This window comes from Amphibalanus amphitrite, unplaced genomic scaffold, assembly GCF_019059575.1.
Source record: "Amphibalanus amphitrite isolate SeventyFive unplaced genomic scaffold, NRLGWU_Aamphi_draft 000897F_arrow, whole genome shotgun sequence".
NCBI classification, from domain to species: domain Eukaryota; kingdom Metazoa; phylum Arthropoda; class Thecostraca; order Balanomorpha; family Balanidae; genus Amphibalanus; species Amphibalanus amphitrite.
Window position 1 is genome coordinate 108,546 of NW_024882391.1, and position 27,399 is coordinate 135,944.

The 27,399-nt window shown below is 47.4% G+C and overlaps 1 protein-coding gene across 2 annotated transcripts; it reads left to right on the plus strand.

Annotated features, from left to right (window-relative positions):
• The first annotated feature begins 681 nt into the window (after positions 1-681).
• Positions 682-8,767, plus strand: LOC122367802 (enolase-phosphatase E1-like). Of its 2 annotated transcripts, none has more exons than XM_043341216.1 (6): positions 682-858; positions 1,048-1,149; positions 1,734-1,909; positions 6,826-6,958; positions 7,733-7,856; positions 8,392-8,767. In XM_043341216.1, the coding sequence occupies exons 1-6, from the start codon at positions 784-786 to the stop codon at positions 8,517-8,519; spliced, it is 738 nt and encodes a 245-aa protein (XP_043197151.1). In that variant the 5' UTR covers positions 682-783; the 3' UTR covers positions 8,520-8,767. The 2 variants fall into 2 exon arrangements, with proteins under 2 accessions (XP_043197151.1, XP_043197152.1); XM_043341217.1 differs by having other exon boundaries at positions 690-858; positions 7,733-7,853; positions 8,390-8,436.
• The last annotated feature ends 18,632 nt before the right edge of the window (positions 8,768-27,399 follow it).

The following is a 27,399-nucleotide window of genomic DNA, read 5'->3' on the forward strand; positions in this document are numbered from 1 at the left end:
ATGAAAAGGCGAAGGGTGAAAAATAAGTGGCCTAAAACCGGTGAGAAAACTAGATTTGGGGGTAGTACCGCTACCCCGGTAGATTTGGGGGTAAACCGGGGTACCCTAGGTTTGGCTAGTCCCAACGGGTTGCCCCCTCCCCCCCCCCCAAGACGGCCGGCTGGATCCGCCCTTGAAAGACATTCTATTTAATTTTCCTTATGAACATAAATGACAATGAACAAGTGTGAATGATTGATCGATTGCAGGCTATTTCTTTACTGTCACATAATTTTTCCATTGCTACCATATTGGCATTCGCTGCATATCTGGCGCAAGAAGGCGAGCGCCATTTTCACGTGCTGTTCCTTTTGTTGCGTGGTGCTTGTCTGTCCTCGTCGTTTCTCGAAATTAATTTGAAATTATATGAAGTTGTTCCTCGCTGCTTATTTTCAATTAAAACTGTATCGAGCAGTTTTAAGCTGTACAATGCTTTATTATCTTTGCTACTTGTAGAGCATGACTTGAGCTTGATTGTTGAGAGCACGATAAAGAAGAATGGTCTTATGATCATTCATAAATTGAAATAATTGAATTGCGGTCGACATTCAACAGCCTTAACTAACAAATTTCAAAATTCAATTTGAAATTGAAATACTTATGGAGCATCAATGTTTTCCATATTGACATTTTTGCACCTTTTCAGGTTTATTACCTTGTTTCACAGTGTCTTGCACAAGTGTGATTCTTTTGACATTTTCTTATGTTCATATTATCTTCAGTTGCCTTGTCTTGTGAAAACTAATGAACATGGCCTCAAAGCTAAATGCTATTATCCTGGATATTGAGGGGACGACAACTTCCATCAGCTTTGTGAAGGTTTGTATGGTGCATCGTTGCTCAATGCTTATGTTTGTTTTATTGTTTGGGTATCAAATTGTACAATAACATGCTAAAAACATCTGACATGCTCAATGTTATTTGATGAGAAGAGGTGTCAACCATAACGTTTGTATGTGCCTGTTGCAGTTTGAAATTATCATTGTAGACATTGTATGACTCTTGCAGGATATATTGTTTCCATATGCAAGGGAGCATCTAGATTCTTTTCTCACTGAGCACTGGGGTTCAGAAGACTGTTCAACCATCGTCAACCTCCTAAGGGATCAGGTATGTAGAGAAATGTGCTGGTTAGGACATCATAGGTATATCTTGGTGCTATAGGCCAAATAACTTGATCTTTCACTTTGTTAGTCAACAACAGGTGAACTGATAGAAAGTGGATGAACATTAAACAATTCTATCCCATGCTTCCTCTGCCATCGAGGCAATGATTGAACCATCTGTAATCTGTATCTAGCCTGCTGAATTGGCCTTGTCAGCCCATGGTTCTTTGCTCACAATGGATGTTTTTTTAAGATTCAAAATAAATTTGTTGGTCGTTTCTGGCGGGCAGATGTCTATTCGCATGTTGCACCACGGTTGCTGAATCGGTAATCGGTACCGCTAACCGCCAACCGGGCTGATGTCTGATCGGAATACGGGGAGCAGGTCTGTCTCGAGCGCCATCTGCGAATCTATTGTAAGCGACATCTATGTACGCTTCACTCCGGCTACCGGACCCCCAATGCGCCTGCCTTTGGAAAATCTAGTCGTTTATCTCGATTTCACCGACAGCATCGTTTCATTAGTCGACTTATTACACAGTAAATGTATCGGTTGACGGATTAGGCCGACTGTTTGTCTTTTGACAGGCGTCTGCCGACGGCGTGACACTGCCAGCAGCTGAATCAGACCCTGCCCTGCTGCGAGAGGGTATCCGTCGGTACGTGCTGTCCCTGATGGATGCCGACCGTAAAGTTACTGCCCTGAAGCACCTTCAGGGACTCATCTGGACAAGGGGATACCTTGACGGCCACATTATTGGACAGTGAGTTCCATTGGGGTCTGTAACAACTGATTAGGAGGACTTCTAAACCGATGAAAATTGAAAACGAGGGCTTTTGCATGTTATGATGACTTAAGCGTAGCAACTAACGCTTAGTAACTGCCTGCATCAATCTTTGATTGCATGCTGCATGTATTCCAACAATTTCCCAGCTTTCCTCGAAAAGTGATGTGACGATTTAGTGGTGATTATTGTTGCTTATAACTTACACACTACTCGTCAAGTGAGCAAATAATCTGTAATGCCAAACAAAACATTTTAACGTGTTAGAAACGCCAATGAAGATATGTGCGGCATCGATAAACGTTAAAACTTATCATTTTTCCCACGTAGATGAGTTTAATTCTTATTTTATGCCTTTTTGTTTTATTTTGCTTTCACTGTAAAGTTTTTCTTCGGTAGTGCAACTTTATCACATCAGTTCATGAATTAATGTGTTGGATGTGCTTTCCAGTCAGTCATATTCTACAGAACAAGACATTCACACTTGAAAAGGATGGGCAGCTTCAACATCACCACGATGCGACCTCTCCTGGACCTATAAGTTACTTACCTTACTTAAGCTTTCATTGTAAAGTAAAGTGGACTTCGGCTTTCAGCTTTCTGTTATCTCAAATGAGGTACAGTCGTGTACAGGTTGATGGTCCCCTACTCTTTATCCACCGGGTTCCTATGGCTCAGCATTGGCAGCAGCCGCCTGGTACCGGTAGGCTGTGCCGCATGACCCGAGAGTGAAGCGGCACAGCCTACCCACACTGTATGACACCGGCTCGGGTCGCCTGGTAGAGCGATTTGACCGGACGCTGCGTTACACCGGCTGGGGGGAGGGGGGGGGGGGTAAGGGTCAGGCCTATCTATTTGGCTCGGCTCGGTGGATGAGGCGGGCTGGAGTGTGGTGTGGGGCGGGGGTGATGTGGGGAGGGAGTGAGCGGACCTGGGGCTGGGTGTGAGCGGTCACTTGTCGCGTAGAACCGATCGTAATCCACCCTCCAAAAATTCGCTTTAGAGATATTCACAAAACCCAGGGGGGTTCAAACACCCATCTCCCAAGTGGGGTGCGGAAGGACAGGTAAGGGTCCATACGGTCTCCTCATGAATTGCAGCAAAGAAAGAAAACAGACCTGTCACCAAATAATCTTTCTGAAAAGTGGACTAATCGCATAGCCTCGGACACAGAAATAAACATCCAGCACGCGAAGCGTCTCGAACCGGGCCTCTCACTACCGGTCAGTTTGACAGTCTAGCACTCCTACGCTGAGCTACACCGGATGGTGGCTACGGCCGGGGCAAAGTCTGGCCGGGCGGGCGGCGGGGCCGGGAGGTCGGCAGCAAAGTCGATGAATGTTTTGTGGTTTCGGGTGCCGGTCGCTCTAGCTTGGTGGAATGATGATGGATCATTGGCAAAACTTTCAACGTGGAGTCCCGGTTCGAGCCTCATCGGGGCTCCGGCTACTTTTCCGAATTAGGATCTGGTTTGATTTTAGTGGTTGCGAGCCATTTATACGGTTTTATATCTACATGTCGATTGTCGATTGATTGATTGATTCATTCATTCGCTCATTTAATACATGTCGACATTTAGCATACGAATTGACATCCAGGATCAATCCGATCAATCTACCATTTTCATGAGCGTATTGCCTAAATATCATGCATATATGTGGCACAAGACCTATGGTTGCCTCGATACCGTGCCAAATCACGTTTTGCACAATGCACAAGTAAATTATATTCGCTGGGTCTTTCGTGCATTGTGCCTTAGCAAAAACAGGAATGCAATTGTTAAGCGACGCAAAACAGTGTAAAATTTTTACTTCACCGTTACCTGTGCAGATGAAAAAAGTTTTGTTTTTTACCAGTTAGTGATGAAAAAATTGACCGATCTTAACATGCAATGATGATTTTTACACTAACGGGTGCTATGTCATTCATCCACCTTTTTGATCAGCTAGATAACTATGTAGTTCAAGTTGCTGTCTTATTCATAGGTAATAAGAATGATCTACAGTAAGTGACATATTTATGAATATTCCTGCAGTCAATTCATTCTCAAAATTAGCTACCTAGCACATGGTTTGACAAGACTGCATGTCTGATATCATCATATCCGAGTCATTGGGTAAGAAGGTATCCAGGTACAAGCAGAAATGGGCCAGTTTTTTGAAAAGATACTAATCAGGACAGACTCATCAAATAAATGCTGAAACATTGTTTTAGATGGGCACACGTTGAAAATATAAGCAAATGGGCTAAAATTTCATCGTATCAGTATGGACCTATGGTCATTATTCACAAGTTATAAGCAACAATCAGCACCATCTTCTCTGATCAGAGAGGATAGTGCTCGAGTTGAAGGTGAAAAACTTCTTCACAATGTAAAATTAAAATAATTCTGAAAATAAAAATACCTACCAGGTTTCAGAGAGCTACCCAGCGACGCATTATCATTACGTTGCTGATATATATCCTGATCATTACCCTCTCTGAAAACGGAAGGCACGCGACGCGTTGTTTGCGCCGTAGTTTGTCACGCTGGCGCCAGCAAATGCGGCTACTAAATAATTGCGTTGCATTAAACCGAACCCGGCCCCCGACACCGTAAGAGGTGCAATTTCCCTCGAGACATTACCCAGCCTGCATGGCATCAAATCGGAAGAAACTTGCACCACACAGTTCAAAAATGATCGAGGCTGTCACATATGTATAGTATTTGCCATATCTTTCATCAAATCATGAGATAGCTTGCGTCCATGTTGCAGCCTGGACACCAGTCCGAGGATGAAATTTTTGTTCATTTTCGAAAGGCAATATTTTTATATCAACAGCAATCTAAGAGTTTGTATGTATCTTATAACGAAGTCCAGTGTATTATCTTCTAAAAAAATGCATTACAGTCATAAAAATATTGACTAGACTCCCTACAAGCATTCTCGACTGGTGACTAAAAATCGAAGAATTTTTCATCCTCGGACACTGTAAGAAAACAGCTATAATTTCCCTAATATTCAATATTTTTCGATTATATCTTCAGCAAACATGGAGAACGATCCATTTAACATGCTAATCCAAACAGCAGATGATTTGGAAACTTCATGAAGGCGTGAGAGATCCCCGCGGTTACCTGGAAAATTTCATCCTCAGCCTGGCCTTTTTAATGCTTTTTCATCCTAATTTCATCATTCAGTTGTAGAACTAGTTTAATGCAATTCTTCAGGGAATGTTTATACAAAAGCAATAAATTAATTTAATTTTAATTTTTAGACATTATTTGATTGATAATATTGTATTATCGAGTGTATTTATCTGCACTTACCTACACCTTTTTATTGTTCTGTTTCTTTTTTTAATCGAGGCAATCACGAAGCGCATGATACATACACTGTGCTGAGATATTTCCATGTGTCATTACTATCATTGCTGATTGGAAAGGAAGGTGCGTATAATTTATCATGTATATTTTTTGTGGTTTTCATGATAGGTGCAGTTTTTAACCTTCTAACATTATTTTGGGACATTTTAACCGATTTGAATAAGGATTTGGTGCATTTGTGTTGAAAGATGAAAATTATGAGCCAGGATGAAAAATTAGCAGATTTCATTAACTGTGATTTTCCAGGCTAATACCGGAAAAATTTTACACTGACGCAAAATGTGCAATGCAGCAAGTGACCACACACACCCGCCCAGCCCCCCCCCCCCCCCGGTCCACCAACGCGCCCCACACCACTCGCCAGCCCACGCCAACCACCGAGACGAGCCCCTCCCCCCGCGCTGGTCTGACGCGACAGCTGGTCTACAAAGCGCTCCACCCGGCGACCCGAGCCGATGTCAAACAGCGTGGGTAGACTGTGCCGCTTCACTCTCGGGTCATGCGGCACAGCCTACCGGTACCAGGCGGCTGCTGCCAATGCTGAGCCATAGGAACCCGGTGGATAAAGAGTAGGGGACCATCAACCTGTACACGACTGTACCTATAGTTCCTGTTCCATCTATGTCGCATAACGTCGTGGCCAAATACTTGCCCAAATGACACTGCACAATTGTAAGAAAGAACGTTATTTGATTTTTTTTGTTCGTATTTTTAGACTCAAATCGATCTATCGATGCCCTGGACTCCGCACTCGTATAAACATGGTCATGTAGGCCCGTAGTGGGTGCCTCATTTTGGGTGCATTGGAGATCCGGCCTGATCAGTCGCATATGCAATTGATGTTGCATGCAAAAGTAATCGCATAGACGTACGAATGCTGACATGACCGTCGACTTCAGCAACGCACGTGTGTGTTTGGGAGCACATGCCGTCGACATTTATCCAGCCGCGCTTTGGGTGGCCTGAACAGCGTCCGGGAGCAGCACAGTGAAGTTGCCGAGTGATGCATGTCGCTGGCTGTCATCACATATCACAGGTGAGATCTAATAGTGGGCCGTTTTCCTGTTTTCCGCTTAAAATGCCAAGTATATAGATAAGTAAAAGTCTTATTTTTCACTTTCACCTGAGGAAAAAAACTCGCTAACCGAGTTTTGTTGAATCATGCACGATTACATGAAATAGTTTTTATAGTTGTGTTGATGCATCGCATGTAGAAGTGCTTTTGCAATAACGTTTATCGAAACATTTATGCATAAAGTAAGGTAGGTATGACCTTCAATGGAAAGCCATGACATAGGGGATTCGCCAGCTCAGCCTTGTGTTAGATGACTCAAGAACAGACTTCTGTACAACGACGCTGCAAGTGCGCTAATCGCCATTTGACTTTGCATTGTCAACATACTGCTGATGTATCATCTCCGTATGATGCCCTTATCCGACTCACCTCGTCAAGGCGCATTCTGCAAGTACTGCATGCTGACCTAATCGAAAGCCGATGATCCTCAAATCCTGCCCGGCCCATTTGCAGTGTCTATGGAGATGTGCCTGCAGCACTGGAGCAATGGAACCGACAGGATATCTCTGTGTGGATCTATTCGTCGGGCAGCATCGCCGCCCAGAAGCTGCTCTTTGGCCACACAGAACACGGTTCGCTGTTGAAGGTTAGCATTTGTTGAAACGGTTCTGGTCAGTGACTTCATGCAACATTTTTACACTTATACTTCCTTTCATTCATGTTTCCTTGTATATGGCTTAATTAACTGTGCGGGACGGGAGCCAGGGTTGTGCTCGACTAAAAAAAAAAAAATTGCCGACTCGACTCATCATTCAACTTTAGAAAGCCCTGACTCAACTCTGACTCAAACAAGGAGCTGATTTTTCCCTTGACTCGACTCATGACTCAAGCGGCTCAATGAAAATATGAATCGACTCAAACTTGACTCAAGTCAAGTAAGTTGACTCAAAATTGACTCAGATAAAAAAGTTGTTGAGCGGGGGGGGGGGGGGGGAATCAGGCAGCAGGGCAAGGGCTAAGTTGTTAAGCAGGGGGGGGGGTGAAAAGCTTATGTTATAAATTGTTTCTTGAGAGTTGAGTCAGCTGACTCATGTTTCTAAATGCTTGACTCAGCTCAATGTCAAAAGTTATTTTACTGACTTAAGTCTGACTCAACTCAACACCTTAATATTTTTGTCCGACTTAACTCTGATTCAACTCAACAGCTCAACATTTTATCCGACTCGACTCAAATCTGACTCATTTGAGTCAGAGTTGAGTCAAATTTCTGACTCGACTCATGAGTCAAGCACAACCCTGACGGGAGCACTGCTAAACATAAAAAACATTTTTTTTCGCAGTTGCAATGAGATAAACCAGTGCTATCATAATATATTGTGCATGAGTCACTAATGTTTTGGTGTCTGTAAATCGTTTTCAGCACTTCAGTGGTCACTTTGACACGACCACCGGGCCAAAGACTGAAGTGGAGAGCTACCGCAAGATTGCAGCCGCCATTGGCAGCAGTCCAGAACAGATTCTGTTCGTCACCGACATTTTAAAAGGTATCTGCCTTGTCCAATGTGTCTGACTTAGACTAAATTGATATCAATGAAAGCTTTTGTTTGATCCCCTTCAGAAAGATGGCACACAAAAACAAAGAAAAGGAGAGTAGACAACAGATCGATCTCTGTTTTGTTTTGATGATATCCGTACGTTTTATGGTTTGTGTTTGGCAAAAACCGCTCATGTATTGCTCAGAGTCAGACCTAATGTCCATTCCCATTTAGCAAAGCATCATTTTCGTCATATAGTACAAACTACAATGCACATTAAAAATCATCTAATGGGACCTTAATTTCTTCTCTAATGTCTGGTGAAAATCTTATGCTAGCATGTCGCAGAAGTTGCCACTGAATGCCATTAGGATCTCCCGTCCATAATTCCGGCTTGAGTTTAGAGTGCTTCGGATGTGACTTTCGAACAGCCGTATGCTAGCTGTCTTTTACATCGGTAGGAGATTATTTGATTTACTTTGTTGCCGAAAAGGTGTAAGTCTGTAAGCCCTGTTCTGTACTGCATTTTGTCGACGTCTTACAGAAGCTGTGGCGGCGAGGGAGGCCGGCATGAGAGTCAATCTAGCCATCAGGCCGGGGAACGCCGAACTTAGCGAGGTCGATCGACAGCAGTATACCACCATCACGGACTTCAGCCAGATCTCCGTCTGAGCGCCAGCAGTGGGTGAATAATTCTGAGCATGGTGCGTGCTCTGTCGTCTCGTGACCAGTGGCCATCATTCCTTGTTATCGAAGTGATACTCATACGGGGCTAGGCGTAGTATGGCTCAATAATGGTTATTAAAGGGACTATCCCACCTTCTAAAATGTTGTTAAAACCAGTTAAATTGTGCCCGACTTTATAGATTGGATGACCAGGAACACGGTTCTGGCATTTATTTTTCATTAAACATCTTAGGCTTCCCATATTCCAAACACAAACTTTCAAATATGTGACGTCACAGCCCAAAATTACCTCCTTCCCCAGGCCACATTACTGTCATAAAGCTGATTCTTTTTACTCTGTAGGCACCACAGCAAAGTTCAGACCAAGTTTTAAGCGATTTTTCAACGAACAAACCCATTTAAATCAGAATGACTAAACGAGGTGACGTCACACTAACGGTCGCTCCATGTTGAAGATAGGGCCTTGTACAAGGCCCATTTTCAAATGAAGGGAACGAATTTCTTCAACACCAAGAGGCCGCGGGGGTTGAAACCTAGATAGATAGTGGTTTCTGAACCTCGCCGCAAACTTGGCTATCTCAACTCAAACCCCATGTTGAAGGTGGGATAGTCCCTTTAAGTGCATTATAATCAGGGCATCGGCAAATGGGTAAAGACAAAAGATGTGTCACTATGACAGTCTTCCGTGACATGTGCGTTCATCAGTGATGTTGAACCGTTATTGGCTGGTCCCATCTGCTTTTATACCAGACCCAATATAAAACACGCATAAAAGCATGTCATTTTGGCGAAGAATGAGGACACCCATTATATATATATATATATATATATATATATATATATATATATATATATATATATATATATATATATATATATATATTCGTGTAAGCAGGCAGTATATTTTCTTGTAGACATGTTTGATTGAAAACGATAGCATACTTAGCTTTTACGTTCTTCTTAGAAAGCTTTTCTTTCCTCCGGATTGTCTTTTTGTGTAATTCTGGGAGATTATGTATAAGCTCCCCAAGACTCATAGATCTGTAAAATTCATGTATGTTTGCACTTTCAATTATACGACGCGTTTCGGAGAAGCGTTCTCCGTCTTCAGGTAAGTACACATAACACACACACCGTCTTGTCACTGTCTAACGATCGCACTGTCTACTTGAATAAAATACATAAATCATGATTTGTTTCATATCTAATTGTTCTAATTACAGTTTCGCGACGTTCGATGGGCTATCAGGGTAAAAAAGGACACACTTGAAAAAACAATAAGCTAACCAAATCGTGAAGTCACAGTCATTGGACTTCCGGCGGGAGAAGCACAGGAACTCTGGAATAAGTGCCTACTTGTACTTGAACAAGCACTTATTCATTTAGAGTGATGATGCCCCTATGCTCGAGCTGGTCACACATAATCGGTGAATATTCCTGTATGTAGGCTGCTTCGAGGATCTTTAGGCGTCTGGGGTTGGACTCACGTTGTAGGATGCTGGTGTTTTCCACCAGCTCAGCCCTTGTGATTTCCGTTCCATGGACGTTCCTCGAGTGTTCGGCGATACCGCTGGTGTGCAGGTGAGTGGTGAGCCGTCGTGAGAGAGTGTTCCGTGTGTGCCCAATGTAACAGGCCGTGTTGCGGAGCTTGCAATCTCCGGTTTTGCATTGATATTTGTACACGACATTTGTTTCTTTGAGCTTGCTCTCTGGTTCTTTGTTGCACATGATCAGGCTGGATGATGTCAGGGACTTGTAGTATATATGCAGCTTAACTTCGTGACCTTCCTTTGGTACCACATTCCTTTTGATTATCTTTTTCAGGACGCGCTCATCTTCAGTGTATGCGTCTGAGAAGTGGTTCCTGTAGTACAACTTGTGCACCTTGGTTTTGTCACGTGCTGGTTCTGGCTGGTTTACAGTTGACCCGTCAGATCGCCTGTCTGTGCTGGTGTCTTGGGCAGGTGTCGTTTGTATGTCTGTGCTGGTGTCTGGTTCAGCTGTCTTGTAGTGCTTGTCTAGGTGTGCTTTGATCTCGCTGTCTATCTCGGAGCAGGTGTAACCATTATTTACAAGCATCTGTTTGACGTACTGAATTTCCTTGTGGACGTACTGAATTTCCTTGAATTTCCTTGAATTTCCTTGAATTTCCTTGAATTTCCTTGTATATATATATATATATATATATATATATATATATATATATACGGCATTACTCAATTATTGGAGAATTTAAGTTTGAGCTCACGAAGCACTCACAACTATCTTGCCTTATCTTGCCTTGTACGTTGTACGTACAGTATATCTAAAAAGTATGTCCCCTGGTTTGGCTCTCCCACAGGAGGCGAATCGGTAACTTGGCTGAATCCCAGTTGCGGCACCCGGCCGCCAGGGTCGCTGCCGCGCGAGCGGCCTTGACCGCTCGCATGTCATTGGCAGTTCGGTCCCTCCCCATCTATACCGAGGTGGGGAGGGGAGAAGAGGGGAAGAGAGGGGAGGGAGCGGCTTTCGCTCGGCACTTGGCGATACCTGGCTGACCTTTGTCCTGCCCTCAGGCGAAGACCGACTTCCTGGCCTGTTGCGGCCCAGCGGAAAACCGAGCTCGCGGGGCGCGACTCCATTGGCCCAATCTTATAAATGGAATGCTGTCGTATTCACGGCATTAGATAATATTAATAGTGATACCAGCAGTGGATGTGGTAAAATACAGTCCAAAATAAACGAAAGCACACGATTCGTGCGTAATGCGCCCTCCCATTCAAATAAGCCCGCCCACTTCGATAGATGGTGTAGTTTCTTAAGGCGTAAAAGATGCAAAACACTACCGATTTTTTTTTTAGCTCGGCCACTGGGACCGACAATATACAATTGACTGAAATGCATGAAAACCATTTTGCATTTAGGTAATAGCCGTTTTCTGCACCCAAACTTTAGCCAGTGACACCCTGTCCATTCTAAAGCGTTTATAAGATTGGTCCCAGCACCCGATTTTATATGAGGAAGTCGATTAAAAAGCATCTTATTTCTAACGAATTTATTATCATGGCCACTTTTACAGGACGTCTATTGAGCTTTGACTTTTACATTTCTTCCTCGTTCAGGAGAAACGCTTTAACCCTCACCGGGCCTTCAGGTTTTCTGAATACCTACCGATGGGGCGTTGGGGGTTGGAAGTGAGGAAACAAGCCCCTTCGCCGATTCGCCCCTAATTGAGCTAGAGCCTCACGAAAGAAACGATCGTGTGCGTCTTTACGAAATGCAGCGATTGGTCTCCGATTTAAGGACCAGGGTCAGCCGATGACTTCGGAGGTCAGGTCAAGTGGCCCAAGGCACAGGTTCGGTTTTTGGTAAATAACTTCGCTAAAAATGATCGCAGATCCGCGATTTTAGCAGCATCGTGTTTGTCAAGCTCAGGCGTGTCGAATGGTATACTTTTTCTTCGGGTGAGATCAAACCCTCGTCCGTATAGGGGGGGGGGGGGGTCGAACGGACCCCCTCCCTCGGTTTTTCGCGAATAACTCGCGTAAAAAGCGGTCGATCGCGACGAAACTTTCAGTACCCTCGCGTTACTCAATTTTACACCCACCCTGAAATTGTGACCCTGACCTTAATGACCTTTGACCTGCGACCTACTTTTCGAGACCATGTTTGGCCGGAATCGCGATTCGGCGTATGTCGGCTCGCATTAGCGGCGCGTTTGCAGTCTTTTCGTGGTTTTAAGCGTTCAAACATGGGATATGATCTTGCTTCCATGCATTAAGGTGGGTGTCAAGGTCACCGGAAAGTCAGGTCAGGTCATTGACCTTTGATGACCTCGGTTTACTTTTTCGAGTTTTACATGTTTCTAGGCTAGTTTTAGGAGCTGAATTCGAATTTAGCAGCCATATGAACATTTACGAAGTAGTTTTGGTGCCCTCGTAACATGTTGCGAAGCTGTCAGAGGCGGTTGCCACCTACTACGAATACCCTTACTGGTTGACCTGACCTGACCTGACCCGACCTGGCCTAAATGCATGAAGACATCATCTGTGATCAAAACTAACATAATATTCGTGATCAGCACCCCGAAAACCCCATAGCAGCCACGCTTTACGACTTTCTAACAGGTCCCGATTTCCCCGACTTTTGGGTCATTGACCTGACCTGGAAAGTCAACCGATGACCTAGGACCTTAAAATTGGGTAGCATCGACTTCCTCTCGTCACGGCCAACACGCTCGTTTTTCCGCGAAGCTCTAGCTCGATCAGGGGCGAAACGGCAAGGGGGGAGGTCCAACGGACCCTTATACGTTTGAGGCTGGAAAAACACCAATACGGGCGAGAGTTAAGGTGTTAACCTCGGGTCAAGGTCAGGTCACAGCCCGTCAGGTCACGAAGCTGGTCAAAGGAGGTCATATTGCATATCAATCGATTCGGCAGGTCTTTTCATGTCCATTAGTTGCTTTATCGACTCGGTAGCTTTAGTTGATCGGGAGTTATTGACGAAAAACTGATAGCCTTAGTTACGTGATAAATGACGTCACGCAAGATCAACAAAGCAAAATTGAAGCATCAGACCTTGCAAGGAGCGCATGAAATCACGATTCCGTGTGCTTGAGCATTTGAGATAGTTGTATATCATTTCCGGACCAAACTAGCAATTTCCATATTCCCCTGACTTTTAATGGTGAGAGACTGACCTGATCTCAGGCGACCCTTCAGAAAATCCTAGATATACATTTATACAAGGTGTGAGACCTCTCGATCATACTATAAGATCCTGTAAGTTTCATCTCCCTATGAAAGCTCTGCACTGAGGGTGTTGCGAAGTTGGAACATTTTAGCACAGTCCTAAAATGTTCAAGTTTCACACAGTTCATTTTAGGACTGCTCATTTATGACGTCATAGATCAGTGACCTGACTTGACTTTAAAATGCGGTTGGCGTAAAAAAATCCGACTTATCAAATCCCGACTAAAAAAAATCGACTTATAATCCGGTTAATCAAATCCCGACCATGTTTTTACCTGGCCATTAATGTTCTAGCCTTACAGGTGATTGTTTGAACGCGGAAGATGCTGAATCTTGGTTAACACCATACTTATCGTATGATAAAGAACGTCAGTGTTGCAAGTTAATTAACAATTTTATTTAGGATAGTTTAATTCAAGTGGGCATAATCCGACTTGACAATTTACTAGGAGGGTTTTGCAGCGCTATTAGTTCGGCATTTAATTACAAATCATTGCTAATTTCGATCCGGATATCGTTATTCAATGCTGGCCTTTGCGTCCTCAGAAAAGTTGTTTATAGTCATGAAGGCTTGCATTGACCCATACTTTCCATTTTTCAGCACCATTAGGTATTCGCCGTAGTTGACCAGATGTTTTTCTTCAGCTCTCCCCTGAATCCTTTGGCTTAGACCTGGCGTATCACCCGTGCATCGCAAGACGCACCTACCACACACAAGTTCATGATCCCCACGAACCCACATCAGCGTCCGTTCGCTTGGTGTGTGACCCCTTGACCTTTGGCCGCGACAACTGCCAGCTTGCTGGAGCACCCCTCCCTACACGCGCTGCCCCGCCCGCTCCCCTCCCTCCCCCCCCCCCCCCGGGGTCGTGTCACGAAGGTTCGGGCTTACGCTACTACCGGCCGCTGCGCAGCTGTCACCTAGCGCTTGGGAATGTGTGGTCTGGTGCGGATTCAGCCAACTACCGGCTCGCGACACCAGCTCCACGTAGTGGCGACGGTACATTCTTTTTAGACACACTGTACACTCACCTACTAAGTGATGTTCGCCCCCCGACGGCCCAGCGTTTGACTGGAGCGGTAGACTGCGCCGTCTCACACCCAGGCTCAGCGGCACAGCACATCCCTCTGGCCTCAACGGTAGACTGTGCCGCCTCACACCCAGGCTCAGCGGCACAGTATATCTCTCTGGCCTCACACTCGCTACAGACGCGTTTGACCGGGTCAGGGACGCGCCGCGCTGGTTGCCTTATCGCTCACAGTCACATATCTGTGGCTAGGGGGCCTGCTGCGAATCGCTGGTCTTTCTGTGTCGACTCGAATGTGATGCTTGTAAGTGGTCACGGTCGCATTTAGCTCAGTGATATTAGTTATAGCAATTTATATCGTTTATTTTCTCCCGGGTGGGGTGGGGGGGGGGGGTGTTTGGCCACACTTGCCAATGTTTGTGTGTGTCTGTAACGGAAACTGCGGCGCACAGCGACGCAAAACTTGGCACAACTTATGAATTTCGTATCGTGTCTGGAATTGTTGACACCTGGTCACGTCATAAAGTCAGGTCAAAATGCTCCTCTTTTTAGCGTTGGCACCCGGATACAGGTGAATAATGGCACACCGAATCACAAAATTCCACTCTTGACCCATTTTATGCCCCTGAAGTCATCTCACATCATGATACGTCTCCGTAACCCTCGCCGGCACAGGGGGAAGTTGATGCACCCGCCACCCCCCCCCCCCCACCCAAGGCTTCAAGCGAATAACTCGCGTAAAAAGCAGCCGATTGCGACAAAGCTTTCAGTACCCTCGCATTGATCAATTTCATATCTACCCTGAAAATTTCATGACCCTGACCAAAATGACCGTTGACATGTGACCTACTTTCAGAGGCCATGTTTGGCCGGAAGCGCGATTCGGCGTATGTCGGCTCGCATTAGCCGCGCGTTTGCAAGCTTTTCGTGGTTTCAAACGTTCATACATCTGATTTGGTGCTGCTCCCATGCAATAGGGTGGATGGCAAGGTCACCTGAAGGTCAGGCCAGGTCAGGTCATTGATCTTTGGTGACCTCGGTTCACTTTTTCGAGTTTTACATGTTTCTATGCTGGCTTTTGGAGATGAATTCGAATTTAGAAAGCATTTGAACATTTACGAAGTAGTTTTGGTGCCTTCGTAACATGTTACGAAGTTGTCAGAGGCGGTTGACAGGTACTACGAATATCCGTCACGACCCCTACTGGTTGACCTGACCTGACCTGACCTGGTCTAAATGCTTAAAGACATCATCTGTGATCAAAAGTAACACGATATTCGTGATCAGCATCCCCCCCAAAAAAAAAAAACCATAGCAGCGACACTCAACCAATGACCTAGAGCCTTAAAATTGGGCATCATCGGCTCTCTCTCGTCACGGGCAACACGCTCGTTTTTTTAAGCGACGCTCTAGCTCGATCAGGGGCCAAACGGCAAGGGGGGGTCCAACCGACCCCCCCCCCCTACACTTTAGAAGCTGGCAAACGCCGCACACATGCGAGGGTTAAAAATGGGATATAATCGGTTTCCTCTCGTGGCGGGCAACACGTTTGTTTTTTCCATAAAGCTCTAGCTTGATCAGGGGCGAAACGCGAGTGGGGTTGTACCCCCCCCCTCCCCTTGTGCCGTCGAAGGACGCAAAATGGCCTGTGCCGGCGAGGGTTAACAGTTTTTGACAAAGTCTTTAGATAACACATGATAGAACGCTGAAAAACACCGATGCGTTCAGCTCAATGATAGGAATCGAATGATAGGCACAACATGACCTTTTCTATGAGCTTGACCTGAGATCATTTTTGTAAATTAAATTTCAATGTGTGGTTCATTTGACGCGTCTTCACGAAAGAAACGCGATTCCGGTTAAATCAACGTAATAAAAGCATGACGCCATAGGTTATTACAGAAGAACTATCCGCAAAACGTCAAATTTTGAAAGTTTTTGCCCTCTGGAGCAGGGCTGCGGAGTCGATGGATTTTCGGCGACTCCGACTCCGACTCCGACTCCGGCTTTCAAAAACCAGCTCCGACTCCGACTCCGACTCCGGGCAGAATTGTCGACTCCGACCGACTCCAACTCCCGACTCCGACTCCGCAGACCTAGCAGGGCTGCGGAGTCGACAGATTTTCGGTGACTCCGACTCCGACTCCGGCTCGGGTTTCTAAAATCGACTCCGACTCCGACTCCGACTCCGGTCAAACCTGTCGACTCCGACCGACTCCGACTCTGACTCCGACTCCGACTCCGCAGCCCTGCTCTGGAGTATAAACCATTTACTCTAGGTCCAATCTGAGAAAATACAAAAAAACTCAAAGAGCTATTCAATGCGCTCTTCTACGGCGCTGTAGCTCTAACAGTTCCAGACTTGACTTATGCGCCGCTTGTGAGAAGTTGTCAAAATGGGGAACCAGAATTCGTGATAATTTTAATGCTGGTGACCTGCAGTGACCTTGGCGATAATCTGATGGAATAATAACCCATGAAAAATCCAACAGTGGGCTATAGATTGCTTTTTACTGCGTCTTTTTCTTTTTTGCCTTCTAACCTTCCGAGATAACCATGCGTGGTCAAATACTTGTGTGGCCAACCATGGTAACGTTGGCTGAGAGGCCCACCTGTCAATTGCTCGGGATTCACCGACCACCGGCGCCACGCAACCACTCGACCGTTTTCTCCGAAGCGCCAGTGAACAACCTCGCGACCCACGTTCTCCCCTGCCTCGCAGACAAGCTGTGGCTGAGCCCTCACCTCGAACTGGTCACATGACTGACCTCGCCCGAGGCTCGCCAAGTGACCAAAGCGCAGACTGGGCGCCGCGGCGCCATGGGGTCGCCACCTATCAGAACAACAGTTTCACTGCGATAACACTCGAAAACCACCACAGGTCCGTGGCGCTGTGGTTAGAAGGTGGGCTTGTAATTGAGAGGCGGTGCGTTCGGATCCTGCGGACGTCGTAACTTTTCTACAGAAAGGAGATCCGTGCCATTGAACTCATAGCTGGCTGTATGAACTCATAGTTTCCTGTATGTCGTTGCATGCCTTTTACCTGTTAACGCGTAGCATTACTTGAAATTATCTACTAGTGTGTATAGAAAGGAAGCATATTGCAGCGACTTCATTAGATAAAGCCCAGTTACTTATGTCTGCAGAGAGATGTCATCAAGGATGCTGAGTGGTGTCAAGGCATGCCGCCAACACCTCCGCACGTTCCACCATTTACACAGGCTTTGGCCTGCAATTGCAAACTGTAATTGATACCTACGCTGTCATCCCACAGCCGTTAGTTATAGGTCGTGGGCCCCGGACCTGACTCCGCCTTGTGTTTACAGTGTTAAGTCATTTACCACCGGTCGGCCGGTCACGTGACTGACCTAGCCCGAGGCTTGGCCGGGTGACAGAAATGCGGGCTGCGTGCTGACTGATCGTTTCGCTGAGTTCGATGCACCTCCACGGGCGTAAAACGCTGGGCTGCGCGGGCCTACGAGGGTGTGCCGCAGCGGCAGAGATCGTACCGATAGTGGGATGGGAACGTCCCGATAGGACAGCCCGTCCTGCCGCTCAAACGGTCACCCCGGAAATGGTGTAATCGAATGAGGAGTTTCCGTCACCTGCACCGGTCGTGTGGTGGGGTGACCGCCGTCTGGAAAGGGAAACGTGAGGAGCATGATGACTTCGTCCCGAGGAGGACAAGAATTAATTTAATGCCGCGCTAGGAAAAACAAGTTCCCAACAAAAGCAATCACCCCAGCGTGGCCCGAACACACAACCCTCCAATCTATAGTCCAGCACCCTGCTGCTACGCCACGGAATACGCACAGACCAAGGCACTCCCTCCTCCCAATTCTCCCAAAACTCCCAATTTGAAAGTAGATAAGTTTGTCGGAAGCCGCGGAGGTGTATCAAGTGTGGGCGAAACGATCAGTCGGCACGCGGCCCGCACTCTGGTCAGACAGCCGGGGCTCGGGCTAGGTCAGTCACGTGACCGACCGACTGGTGGTGAAGGACTCCACACTGTAAACACAGGCGGAGCCAGATCCGGGAGCCAAGGATGTAACTAACGGCCGTGGGGTCAGGGGTGCCAGATTATGTGTGACAGGTAGGGCCTTGGCCTACAGTTTACAAATGCAGGCTTAAGTGAAAATGGTCCTTGTTATTGCATTGGTGTAACGAGCAGAGATGTTGGCGGCACCTTTGACACCATTTACGTAACATTTAGGAAATGACATGTCTATGCAGTTGTAAATATCTGGGATCTAAGTAGGTATGCAAGTCGCTGCAATAGGTATGATTTTCTATTCTTGATAATTAAAATAAATGCAACGCATAAACACTAAACAGGTAAGGCACGCAACGATAAACACGAAGCTATTAACCAATCAGCTGTCAAGTTACAATAGCACAGATCTCCTTTCTGTAGAAAAGCAACGACTCCCGCGCGATCCGAACACACGACAATTCAAAGGCCAGCCCGACGTCATACCACAGCGCCACGGATCCGCGGGCTGACCCGGCCCGGCCGGCTGCAGTGTCGATAGGTCGCGACCCTATGGCACCGCACCGCCCAGCCTGCGCTTGGGTCACTTGACCAAGCCTCGGGCGAGGTAAGTCATGTGACCGGTTCGAAGTGAGGGAACCCACACAGAATCCAGTAGTGAGATACGGAGCCCCGGGGCATAACCACGTGCCTGTAGTTACGAACTTGAACCACCACCAGGGTCCCGAGGGCCGAAGTTTATACGCGGACAATATAAATAAAGTTTTTTATAGTCTATATTACCTATAAAGTTTATATAGTTATCCTACAAAGCTGCACTTGTTTGTGGGCGAGTGGCTGCTGGCGGTGGTGGGTCTCGTGATGATGTATGATTGATGCGTTTTATAAGCAATTAAATAAATAATCAGGACACAAGAGACGGGCCAACACAGAAGTGAGAGCAGACTTTGGGTTTGTTGCTTTTCTCACTCTTTTTTTAGCGGGATAGCCGGGTTGTTTTCCATTGCCGCGCAGTTCCTTTCAAGCGCTGACGGATTTGTTCAGCCGCAGCTTGGCTACGGGCAGGGGAGAACGAAGGTCGCGAGGTCGTTCACTGGCGCTTCGGAGAAAACAGCTGAGTGCAGTGGTTGCGTGGCGCCAGTGGTCAGCGAATCCCAGCATCTGACAGAACCAAGGAGCTGTTCGTGACCGTTTCTCTCACTCTCTCTCTAGACCAATGTCAACGGCCAGATATTTCGACCATTGTGTCAAGGCCACAGGTAGGGTTCGCTAACGGACCACCACGGAGGGTTTTGAGAATATAGAGATAATATTCTGATAATACTAATGTGAAATATTGCCATGAATGGGCTGCAAAGTGCCGACATGGACCACAGCCCAATCTAGCCGTCAAGGTATTCCATATTCTTCATAAAATAGTTACAAGTATTTAGGAACCAATTCTTCGACACCAGTAATGCGTATATTGATTACGGAGCGAGCGAAGCGAGCGGAGTCTTTCCTTAGATTAACGGAAATTTCTGAGTATGAGCGGCCGGCCGGCCGGCCGGCCGGCCGGCCGGCCGGCCGGCCGTGGTCACGCTTTTGCGAGGCTTATATCTCAGCAACCACTTGACCGATTTACACGCGGTAATTTTTGTCGGGTAGCTTCATTCCTTCTACCAAGTATTGGACTATTCCCGATGCATGTGGGTGACCCCTTATGCACGTGCCACGTGCAAAACGAAGAGGTGTCAGTTTTGTAATTGTTGCAATATCTCGGTAACTACTTTGCCGATTGCGCTGAAAGTTGGCATGTAGGTAGGCACCCACTAGGCACTGCATATCCATGTGCCAGAGTTGGGGTGCTGCTGCACGTGCGCACGTGCAGGGGTCGTTTCCAGATCTTGAGAACGGCTGGACCGATGGCGCTCAAATTTGGTACACGGTTTGGGACCAGTTAGTAGGGTGCCGTGCACAAGTCAGTCGGGACCCATTTTGCACGTGCGCACGTGCAGGGTGCCGCTCCCAGATCTCGAGAACGGCTGGGCCGATTGTGCTCAAATTTGGCACATCGCTAGAAACCGGTCAGTAGGGTGCCGTGCACAAGTCAGTTGGAGGTACCCCCTCCAAATTTCGCACGTGCAAGACTCACCCCCTCGCTCGCTCCGTTAGTCGCCCCAAAAGGCGCTATACTGGTTCGGTAGCTTTCGGAAGCTTCTGCTCCCTTCGTCAGCCGTGCTTTAAAATGCATTAAAATACAAGACAATACGTCTCAAACGTCTCAAACACCTACCAAAATACATACCACCACGAGGAAAAGTTGTAGCCGTACGTCTAAAGCACAGATGCACAAAATAATCATACGAATACACCATAACTGAGCGTGAGCACACATTACATGAAAGAAACCAATATTTGAAAGTTACCTCACACTGACTTCTCTTTCTTTTGACCAACATTCCATAACACATATTAATGAACTAAGACGTAATCGTCCGTAACATTCGTGCCAAACTTTCGGCAGTCATCGTAAGTTCATGATCGTAAGTTCACGCTCGAGGAGGAAAAGGAGGGATCCTTACCTTTTTTGGATGTAAAGGTACATAGACTGGGAGGGGGGACCATGAAGACCGAGGTGTTCAGGAAAGCAACTCATACGGACAAATACCTTCACTATGAATCACACCACAGCTCACAGCACAAGGCATCAGTCCCACAGACACTTTTCACACGGGCATCACGACTCACGACAACACCTGAGGACGAGGAACGCGAGACAGGGAAGATAGAACGGGCACTGGTGAAGAACCACTACCCAAAGCGAATGGTGCGCCGTATCCACAGGCGGGTAAAAAATAGAGAACGACTACGCATGGGAGAGGGTGGTGGTTCTGAACGGGTAGGCAGGGAACAGGAGGAGGACAAACGGGTTTATGTAAGCATCCCTTACATCCAGGGGGTGAGTGAACAGGTCACGCGCGTCCTCCGACCCTACGCGAAGGTCAGCACGAGACCTGCAGCGAACCTTAGTGCTAGGCTCGTCAAACCCAAGGACAAATTAGGGATCAAAGAGAAGGCTGGGCTGGTCTATCAGTATAAGTGCCAGTGCGGAAAAGTTTATGTAGGGGAAACCGGGAGAAAGCTGAGGACGAGGGAGTCAGAACACAAGCGAGCTATAGCAAACGGGAACCGAGACCATTCAGGGATATCGAGGCATATATTAGAAACAGGGCACTCTATCATGTGGGACGAAGTTAAAATTTTGGACTATGAGACGAACTGGGGTAAACGAAAGGTGAAGGAGGGGTTTTATATTTCCAGGGTAGACAGACAGAACAGCATCAATATCTTACCCGGGTGGGAGGTGCCGGACATGTACAGGGCACTGCGTGTATAGGGCGAATTCCAGGGGGTCTGAGTGAGCTATTATAGGCACACTTAGTTTAGAAGTGTTGAAAAATATGTACGGTTGTTGTATGTGATTATTAGAGCGAATATGCGAGCTTGTGCGTCTGCGATTGTAAAACGATTACGAACTTACGACTACCTCCGATTAATTGTCTCGATCTCGGTTGTTACGATCATGAACTTACGATGACTGCCGAAAGTTTGGCACGAATGTTACGGACGATTACGTCTTAGTTCATTAATATGTGTTATGGAATGTTGGTCAAAAGAAAGAGAAGTCAGTGTGAGGTAACTTTCAAATATTGGTTTCTTTCATGTAATGTGTGCTCACGCTCAGTTATGGTGTATTCGTATGATTATTTTGTGCATCTGTGCTTTAGACGTACGGCTACAACTTTTCCTCATGGTGGTATGTATTTTGGTAGGTGTTTGAGACGTTTGAGACGTATTGTCTTGTATTTTAATGCATTTTAAAGCACGGCTGACGAAGGGAGCAGAAGCTTCCGAAAGCTACCGAATCAATATACGCATTACTGGTGTCGAAGAATTGGTTCCTAAATACTTATAATGTCCCAGTACAATAATTCCATATTAAAAAAAATAGTTACAATAAACACAGTTATAGCATAGTTATAATGAGCCTTGTGTTAGGCATCGATAAGAAAGGGAGAAGGAAAATAAGAAGGAAATTTCGAATAAGTATGAGAGTGGTTCAGATGTTCAGAGATTCTGAGGGCAAAGCAGAAGGATGCCGTGTTTTGAAGCTGCACCGGCAGTTTTGTAGCCTATCCGGATGAGATGAACGGCATGGCATCGCTCTGGCACGGTTCGTCGGAAAGTCAAATCATTCACAAAAGAAACGACATATACCATTCGAAAGCTGACGGTGGGACGATGCCATAAATGTGTTTTTATCGAAATCGTTTGATGGCCTTTTTCAAAAATTGTGTTTTTGTAACGTAATAATTTTTTATTCAACCACCTGTCCAGGACATTCTTAAAAACATATGCATGTTTGTTTCGTTTTCCAGTGAAAGCTGAATGCCAAAGAAACAATATGTAGCAATAAAATATCCTCAAATATTAATATGCGCTTCTCACAGCCGGCAACAGGGCGCAATCACACAACTGAGCGTCACGATGGATCAAAGTCATCCACACAGACGGCGTGAAATGACCCTTATCGACTCGCCGACCCACCGCTACACAATGATGCAAATGGGGTTCACGACTCACGAGTGGCCATAAATGCCGAAAAGGCCCAAATTTCAAGTTCACCTTATCGAATAAATCGTAAAATGGCCAGTCAGGCAAATGTTTGGAGTGTCTGAAAAAACATGATTTTCATGTTTTTGTCAAAACCGACCTCGTGTATGATTGTCAGAAGTCGTGACATTTTCTATGTCGTAAAATGACTGTCAGATACTCGCAACTTCAAACGCCGCTAGCGTGCGTTCATTTCATACAAATGGCAAAAAAAATATATATATATGGCAATGATCCACAAAGTCTTCTGCTTTTAATGCAGGGTCACAAAAAGCCGTATCTCTTTTGGTTTGGCGTTTATCTAACTATTTGTCATCATATTGCAATCGCAGTTTTTTATTTATAAATATTTGCTTTCGTTTCACCTACAGCAGTTTACACAGTGTGAGCCCGTTAGTGCACCATACCATAGCATTCCCTAATCATTTCTAAGCCGTACTGTGAAAGAATGAAGGCGCTAGCACAGGGCTGACCGGCGCTACTAAAGTTTTCGTCCGTTGCGGTCGGGTGCCGCGGCGCGGTGGTCGGCCCGGGCGGCCGCGCCGCGGGCGGGCGGCCACAGCGGGTTTCGTCGGTGCATCCCTCTGCTGTTCCTAAACGAAGTGTCCTAGCGCCTCGCGACAAAATCCAACGGATTGCTCTTGACAAGATCTCGCGAGTGAGCATATTATTTTTGAGTTAAGGTCAATATTTGACCCACTTATAGCAGGTCAAAGTTAAACGTCTGTCAAAATTTCAATCCGCGGTGAAAGCAATCCGCCGCGACTGCGACACCCGACCGCAACGGACAAAAACTTCAATAGCGTCGGTCTGCCCTGTGCTAGCGCCTTAATTCTTTCACGGTGTGACTTAGAAATGGTTAGGGAATGCTATGGTATGGTGCACTAACGGGCACACACTGTGTAGACTGCTGTAGGTGAAACGAAAGCAAATATTTTTTAGTAAAAAAACTGCGATTGCCACATGATGACAAATGATTCGATGACCGCCAAACCAAAACAGATGCGGCTTTTTGTGACCCCGCATGAGAAGCAGCAGGCCTTAGGAATCATTGTAATGCATAATTTTTGCAGTTTGTATTAAATGAACGCACGCTAGCGGCGTTTGAACTTAAAAGTATCTGACAGTCATTTTACGACATAGAAAATGTCACGACTTCTGACAATCATACACGAGGCCGGTTTTGACAAAAACATGAAAACTATGTGATTCAGATGCGACATTTATTTGGTTAGCCATATACAGGGTGTCCCGAAAGTTTTGCAACATCCGTTTTCCCATATGTTTTGTCTCTACCGCTAATATCAACGTTCCACTGGCAACCTTCCGCTTGTCCCGTGTAGACGGCGCGACTGCCCACCCGACCCAGCGGCGGTTATTGCCGCGGGGCACGGCTGACCCGTCTGGGGCGGCCGCCGTCTGACCTTAGGTCAGTCGCAGACATGAAGGTGGCCGGACGGGTAACGCGCAGAGAGGCGGTGCGCTCCCGCGCGATCGGGTTGCTGGAAGGTGGCGTGGCGCAGGGGGTTGTCGCAGAGAAGCTGGGCGTCGATCGGACCACTGTCTACCGGTGGTGGAAACGTTTTCGCGACGGCAAACCGTTAGCCGACAAGAAACGTTCAGGCCGGCCGCGTGCCGTGTCCAACGTCGCCAGAATCGTCTGTGCCAAAGCTGCTGGCAAGCGTGGCCAAAGCGTCAGGAAATTGGCCACGCGGCTGACGCGAAAGGGTTACCCGGTGTCAAAGTCGGGTGTCCATCGGTTCATGACCCAGTCGAAGCATTTCCGGTCGTACAAAAGATCAAAACAGCCGAAAATGACAAGAAAACAGAAGCTTGCAAGATTGGAATTTTGCAAGGGGGTAAAAAATTGGGGCTTCGATGAGTTCAAGAACGTCATCTGGTCCGACGAGTCCATCTTCGAAATCCAGCACACGCCAAATCGGCAAAACGATCGAGTCTGGGCGAAATCTCGCGACGAAGTGCCCCCGGTTGAAACCATCAAGCACCCCGCGAAACTCATGGTGTGGGGCGGAATGACCGCACAGGGCCTGACTGAACTTCACGTGGTGCCAAAAAACCAGACTGTCAACACCGCATACTACGTGTCCGAGATTCTGGAGGGCTCACTTCTGCCGGCGGTCAACCGTAAGAGCAGCAATGGCGGTGTCATGGAGAAGAAAATCGTCGACCGGAGGTCAGAAGGAATTTTTATGCAAGATGGCGCACCAGCACACACCGCAAAGCGGACACAAGAATGGTGTGCGGAACACCTCCCAGGGTTTTGGGGTAAAGGGGAGTGGCCTGGCAACTCCCCCGACCTAAACCCGATTGAGAATGTGTGGGCAATCATGAAGGAGAGCCTCGACCAGCAGGAGCCCGCCACCAACCTGAGTCAGCTCGAGCGCCGGCTGAAGAAGGCCTGGAGAGACATCTCCGCGGACACACTGCGCCGCCTGGTGGCCAGCATGCCATCACGTGTCCAGAAGTGTGCCCGGCTTCGCGGCAGGCGCGGATCCGGGGGGGGGGGGGGCGACGGGGGCGGCCGCCCCCCCCCCCGACATCCGAAAAAGGCGCCCATAGCCCGCGGCAGAGAGGGCGCCCCGAGCAAAACAGAGGCGACACAGCAAAGGTTGAGCAGAAATAGGGCGCCTCCAGCAGAAGTTGGGCTCACCAAGCAGGAGAGCGACGCCCAATTGCCCATTCCCAGCAGATCAGAGTCGCCCCAGAAGCAGATGGGCGCCCCCAGCAGAAGAGGGGCGTCTTATTACAAGAATAAAAAGATGCCTTCCGTTCAAGAGGGGCACTCCTGGCAGGAGAGGTGTCCCCCTGAAGAGGAGCGACGCCCCAGCAAAAGTAGAGAGGCGCCCCCATTCCAAGAAGAAGAGGGGCGCCCTAACCGCAGATAGGCGCCCCAACAAACTACAAAGAAAAAGAGAAGCCCTATAATAGAAAAATGGGTGCCACTGGCAGAAAAGGGGCGCCCCCGGCAGCGGAGGGGGCCCAGCAGGAGAAAGGAGCCTCCAGCAGGAGACGGGCGCCCCAGCGAAGGGGGGCGCCCCAGCAGAAGAGAGGAGCCCCCTGCAGGAGAGGGGCGCCCTCAGCAGAAGAGGGGCGCCCCAGCAGAAGAGAGGCGCCACAGCAAAAGTTGATCAGAGATGGGGAGCCTTCAGCAGAGGTTGGGCTCGCCAATCAGGATAGGGGCGGCCCATTGATAATATCCGGCAGAAGACAGACGCCCCAGCAGCAGATGGGCGCCCCCGGTAGAAGAGGGGCGCCTCATTACAAGAAGAAAAGGAGTATATTCTGCACAAGAGGGGCGCCCCTGAGGCAGCGGAAGGGCAACCCCAGCAGAGGGGCTGTGCCCCAGTAAAAGGAGAGTGGTGCCCCGCTCCGAGCAGAAGAGGGGCGCCCAAGTAAAAAGAGGAGCCCCATAAGAAGAAAGAGGATGCCTCTGGCAGGAGAGAGACGTCCCCCGCAGTGGAAGGGCGCCCCCAGAAGAGGCGTCTCTAGCAAAAGATAAGTGCCCCTGCAGGAGAGGGGCACCCCAGCAAAAGTTGGGCAGAAATGGGGCGCCCCCAGCAGAATTTGGGGTCGCCGAACAGGAAAGGGCCGCCCCATTTACAGTAGAAAAAGGGACTCCCCAGCAGCAAAGGCGTGCCCTAACAGATGTAGCGGGGTTTTCGCGGCGTTGCGGGGCTAACCGGGCATTCGATTCTTTGATAGAGAGAGAAGAGCAAGAAAGCTCCGTCGGCGCGCTCCTAGAAGCCCTTCTGTGTCCAGCCCCTCACGAACCCGTTCCGACTCTGACTCTATCTTTCCGGGGCGATCAATCATCGGAAACACATAGGCCAGGGTTTAGGAATGGGAGGAGTGATAACTGATAACCCATTACCCCTGATCACCTTGAAATAAAATATCAACTGTACTTAATAAAAGTCTTAACTCGCAACCAACAGCGCCCTTCCTAGCTTGAGGGTCATTCTCCCACCAGATATATATCAATCATTCGTCCATTTGCCCATCCCCTTTCAACCCTGTCATTCGTCCACTTATACCTCGTAATTTACCAGAGTTGACCATCTCCGGTCCCTCCCCTTTTTCCTAACTTCCCCCGGTGGTGCTAAGGCGTGCGCAAGTCGTTATTGAGTCATTGGCCTTAAATTTCAGTAACCGTTATCCCTTCATAACCACAATGCTCCGTACATCAGACAAACGCTTCATAATGCTCACGCTACACGAATAGAATATACGAACCACCACAGATTTCGGCACTCCGCCCTTGAATTTCGCGACTTATAGCGGGTCCAAGACCATGCCGAACTACCTACACACAAATAATAAACACACACGCACGCAGGTTGTTGAGCGAACAATGGACTTACAGCATGGGCCGGTAAACCTTTGCAACAACGTACGCAGCCCTTGTCTTACTGCCACTCACGTGTGGACCTACCTTCTGC

What these genes read in the sequence shown, in the direction of transcription:
- LOC122367802 (XM_043341216.1), top strand. Translation starts at nt 784, where the DNA reads ATGAACATGGCCTCAAAGCTAAATGCTATTATCCTGGATATTGAGGGG. An exon ending in CTTCCATCAGCTTTGTGAAG is followed by an intron (nt 859 to 1,047) that starts GTTTGTATGGTG and finishes TGACTCTTGCAG; the next exon opens with GATATATTGTTTCCATATGC. An exon ending in AACACGGTTCGCTGTTGAAG is followed by an intron (nt 6,959 to 7,732) that starts GTTAGCATTTGT and finishes AATCGTTTTCAG; the next exon opens with CACTTCAGTGGTCACTTTGA.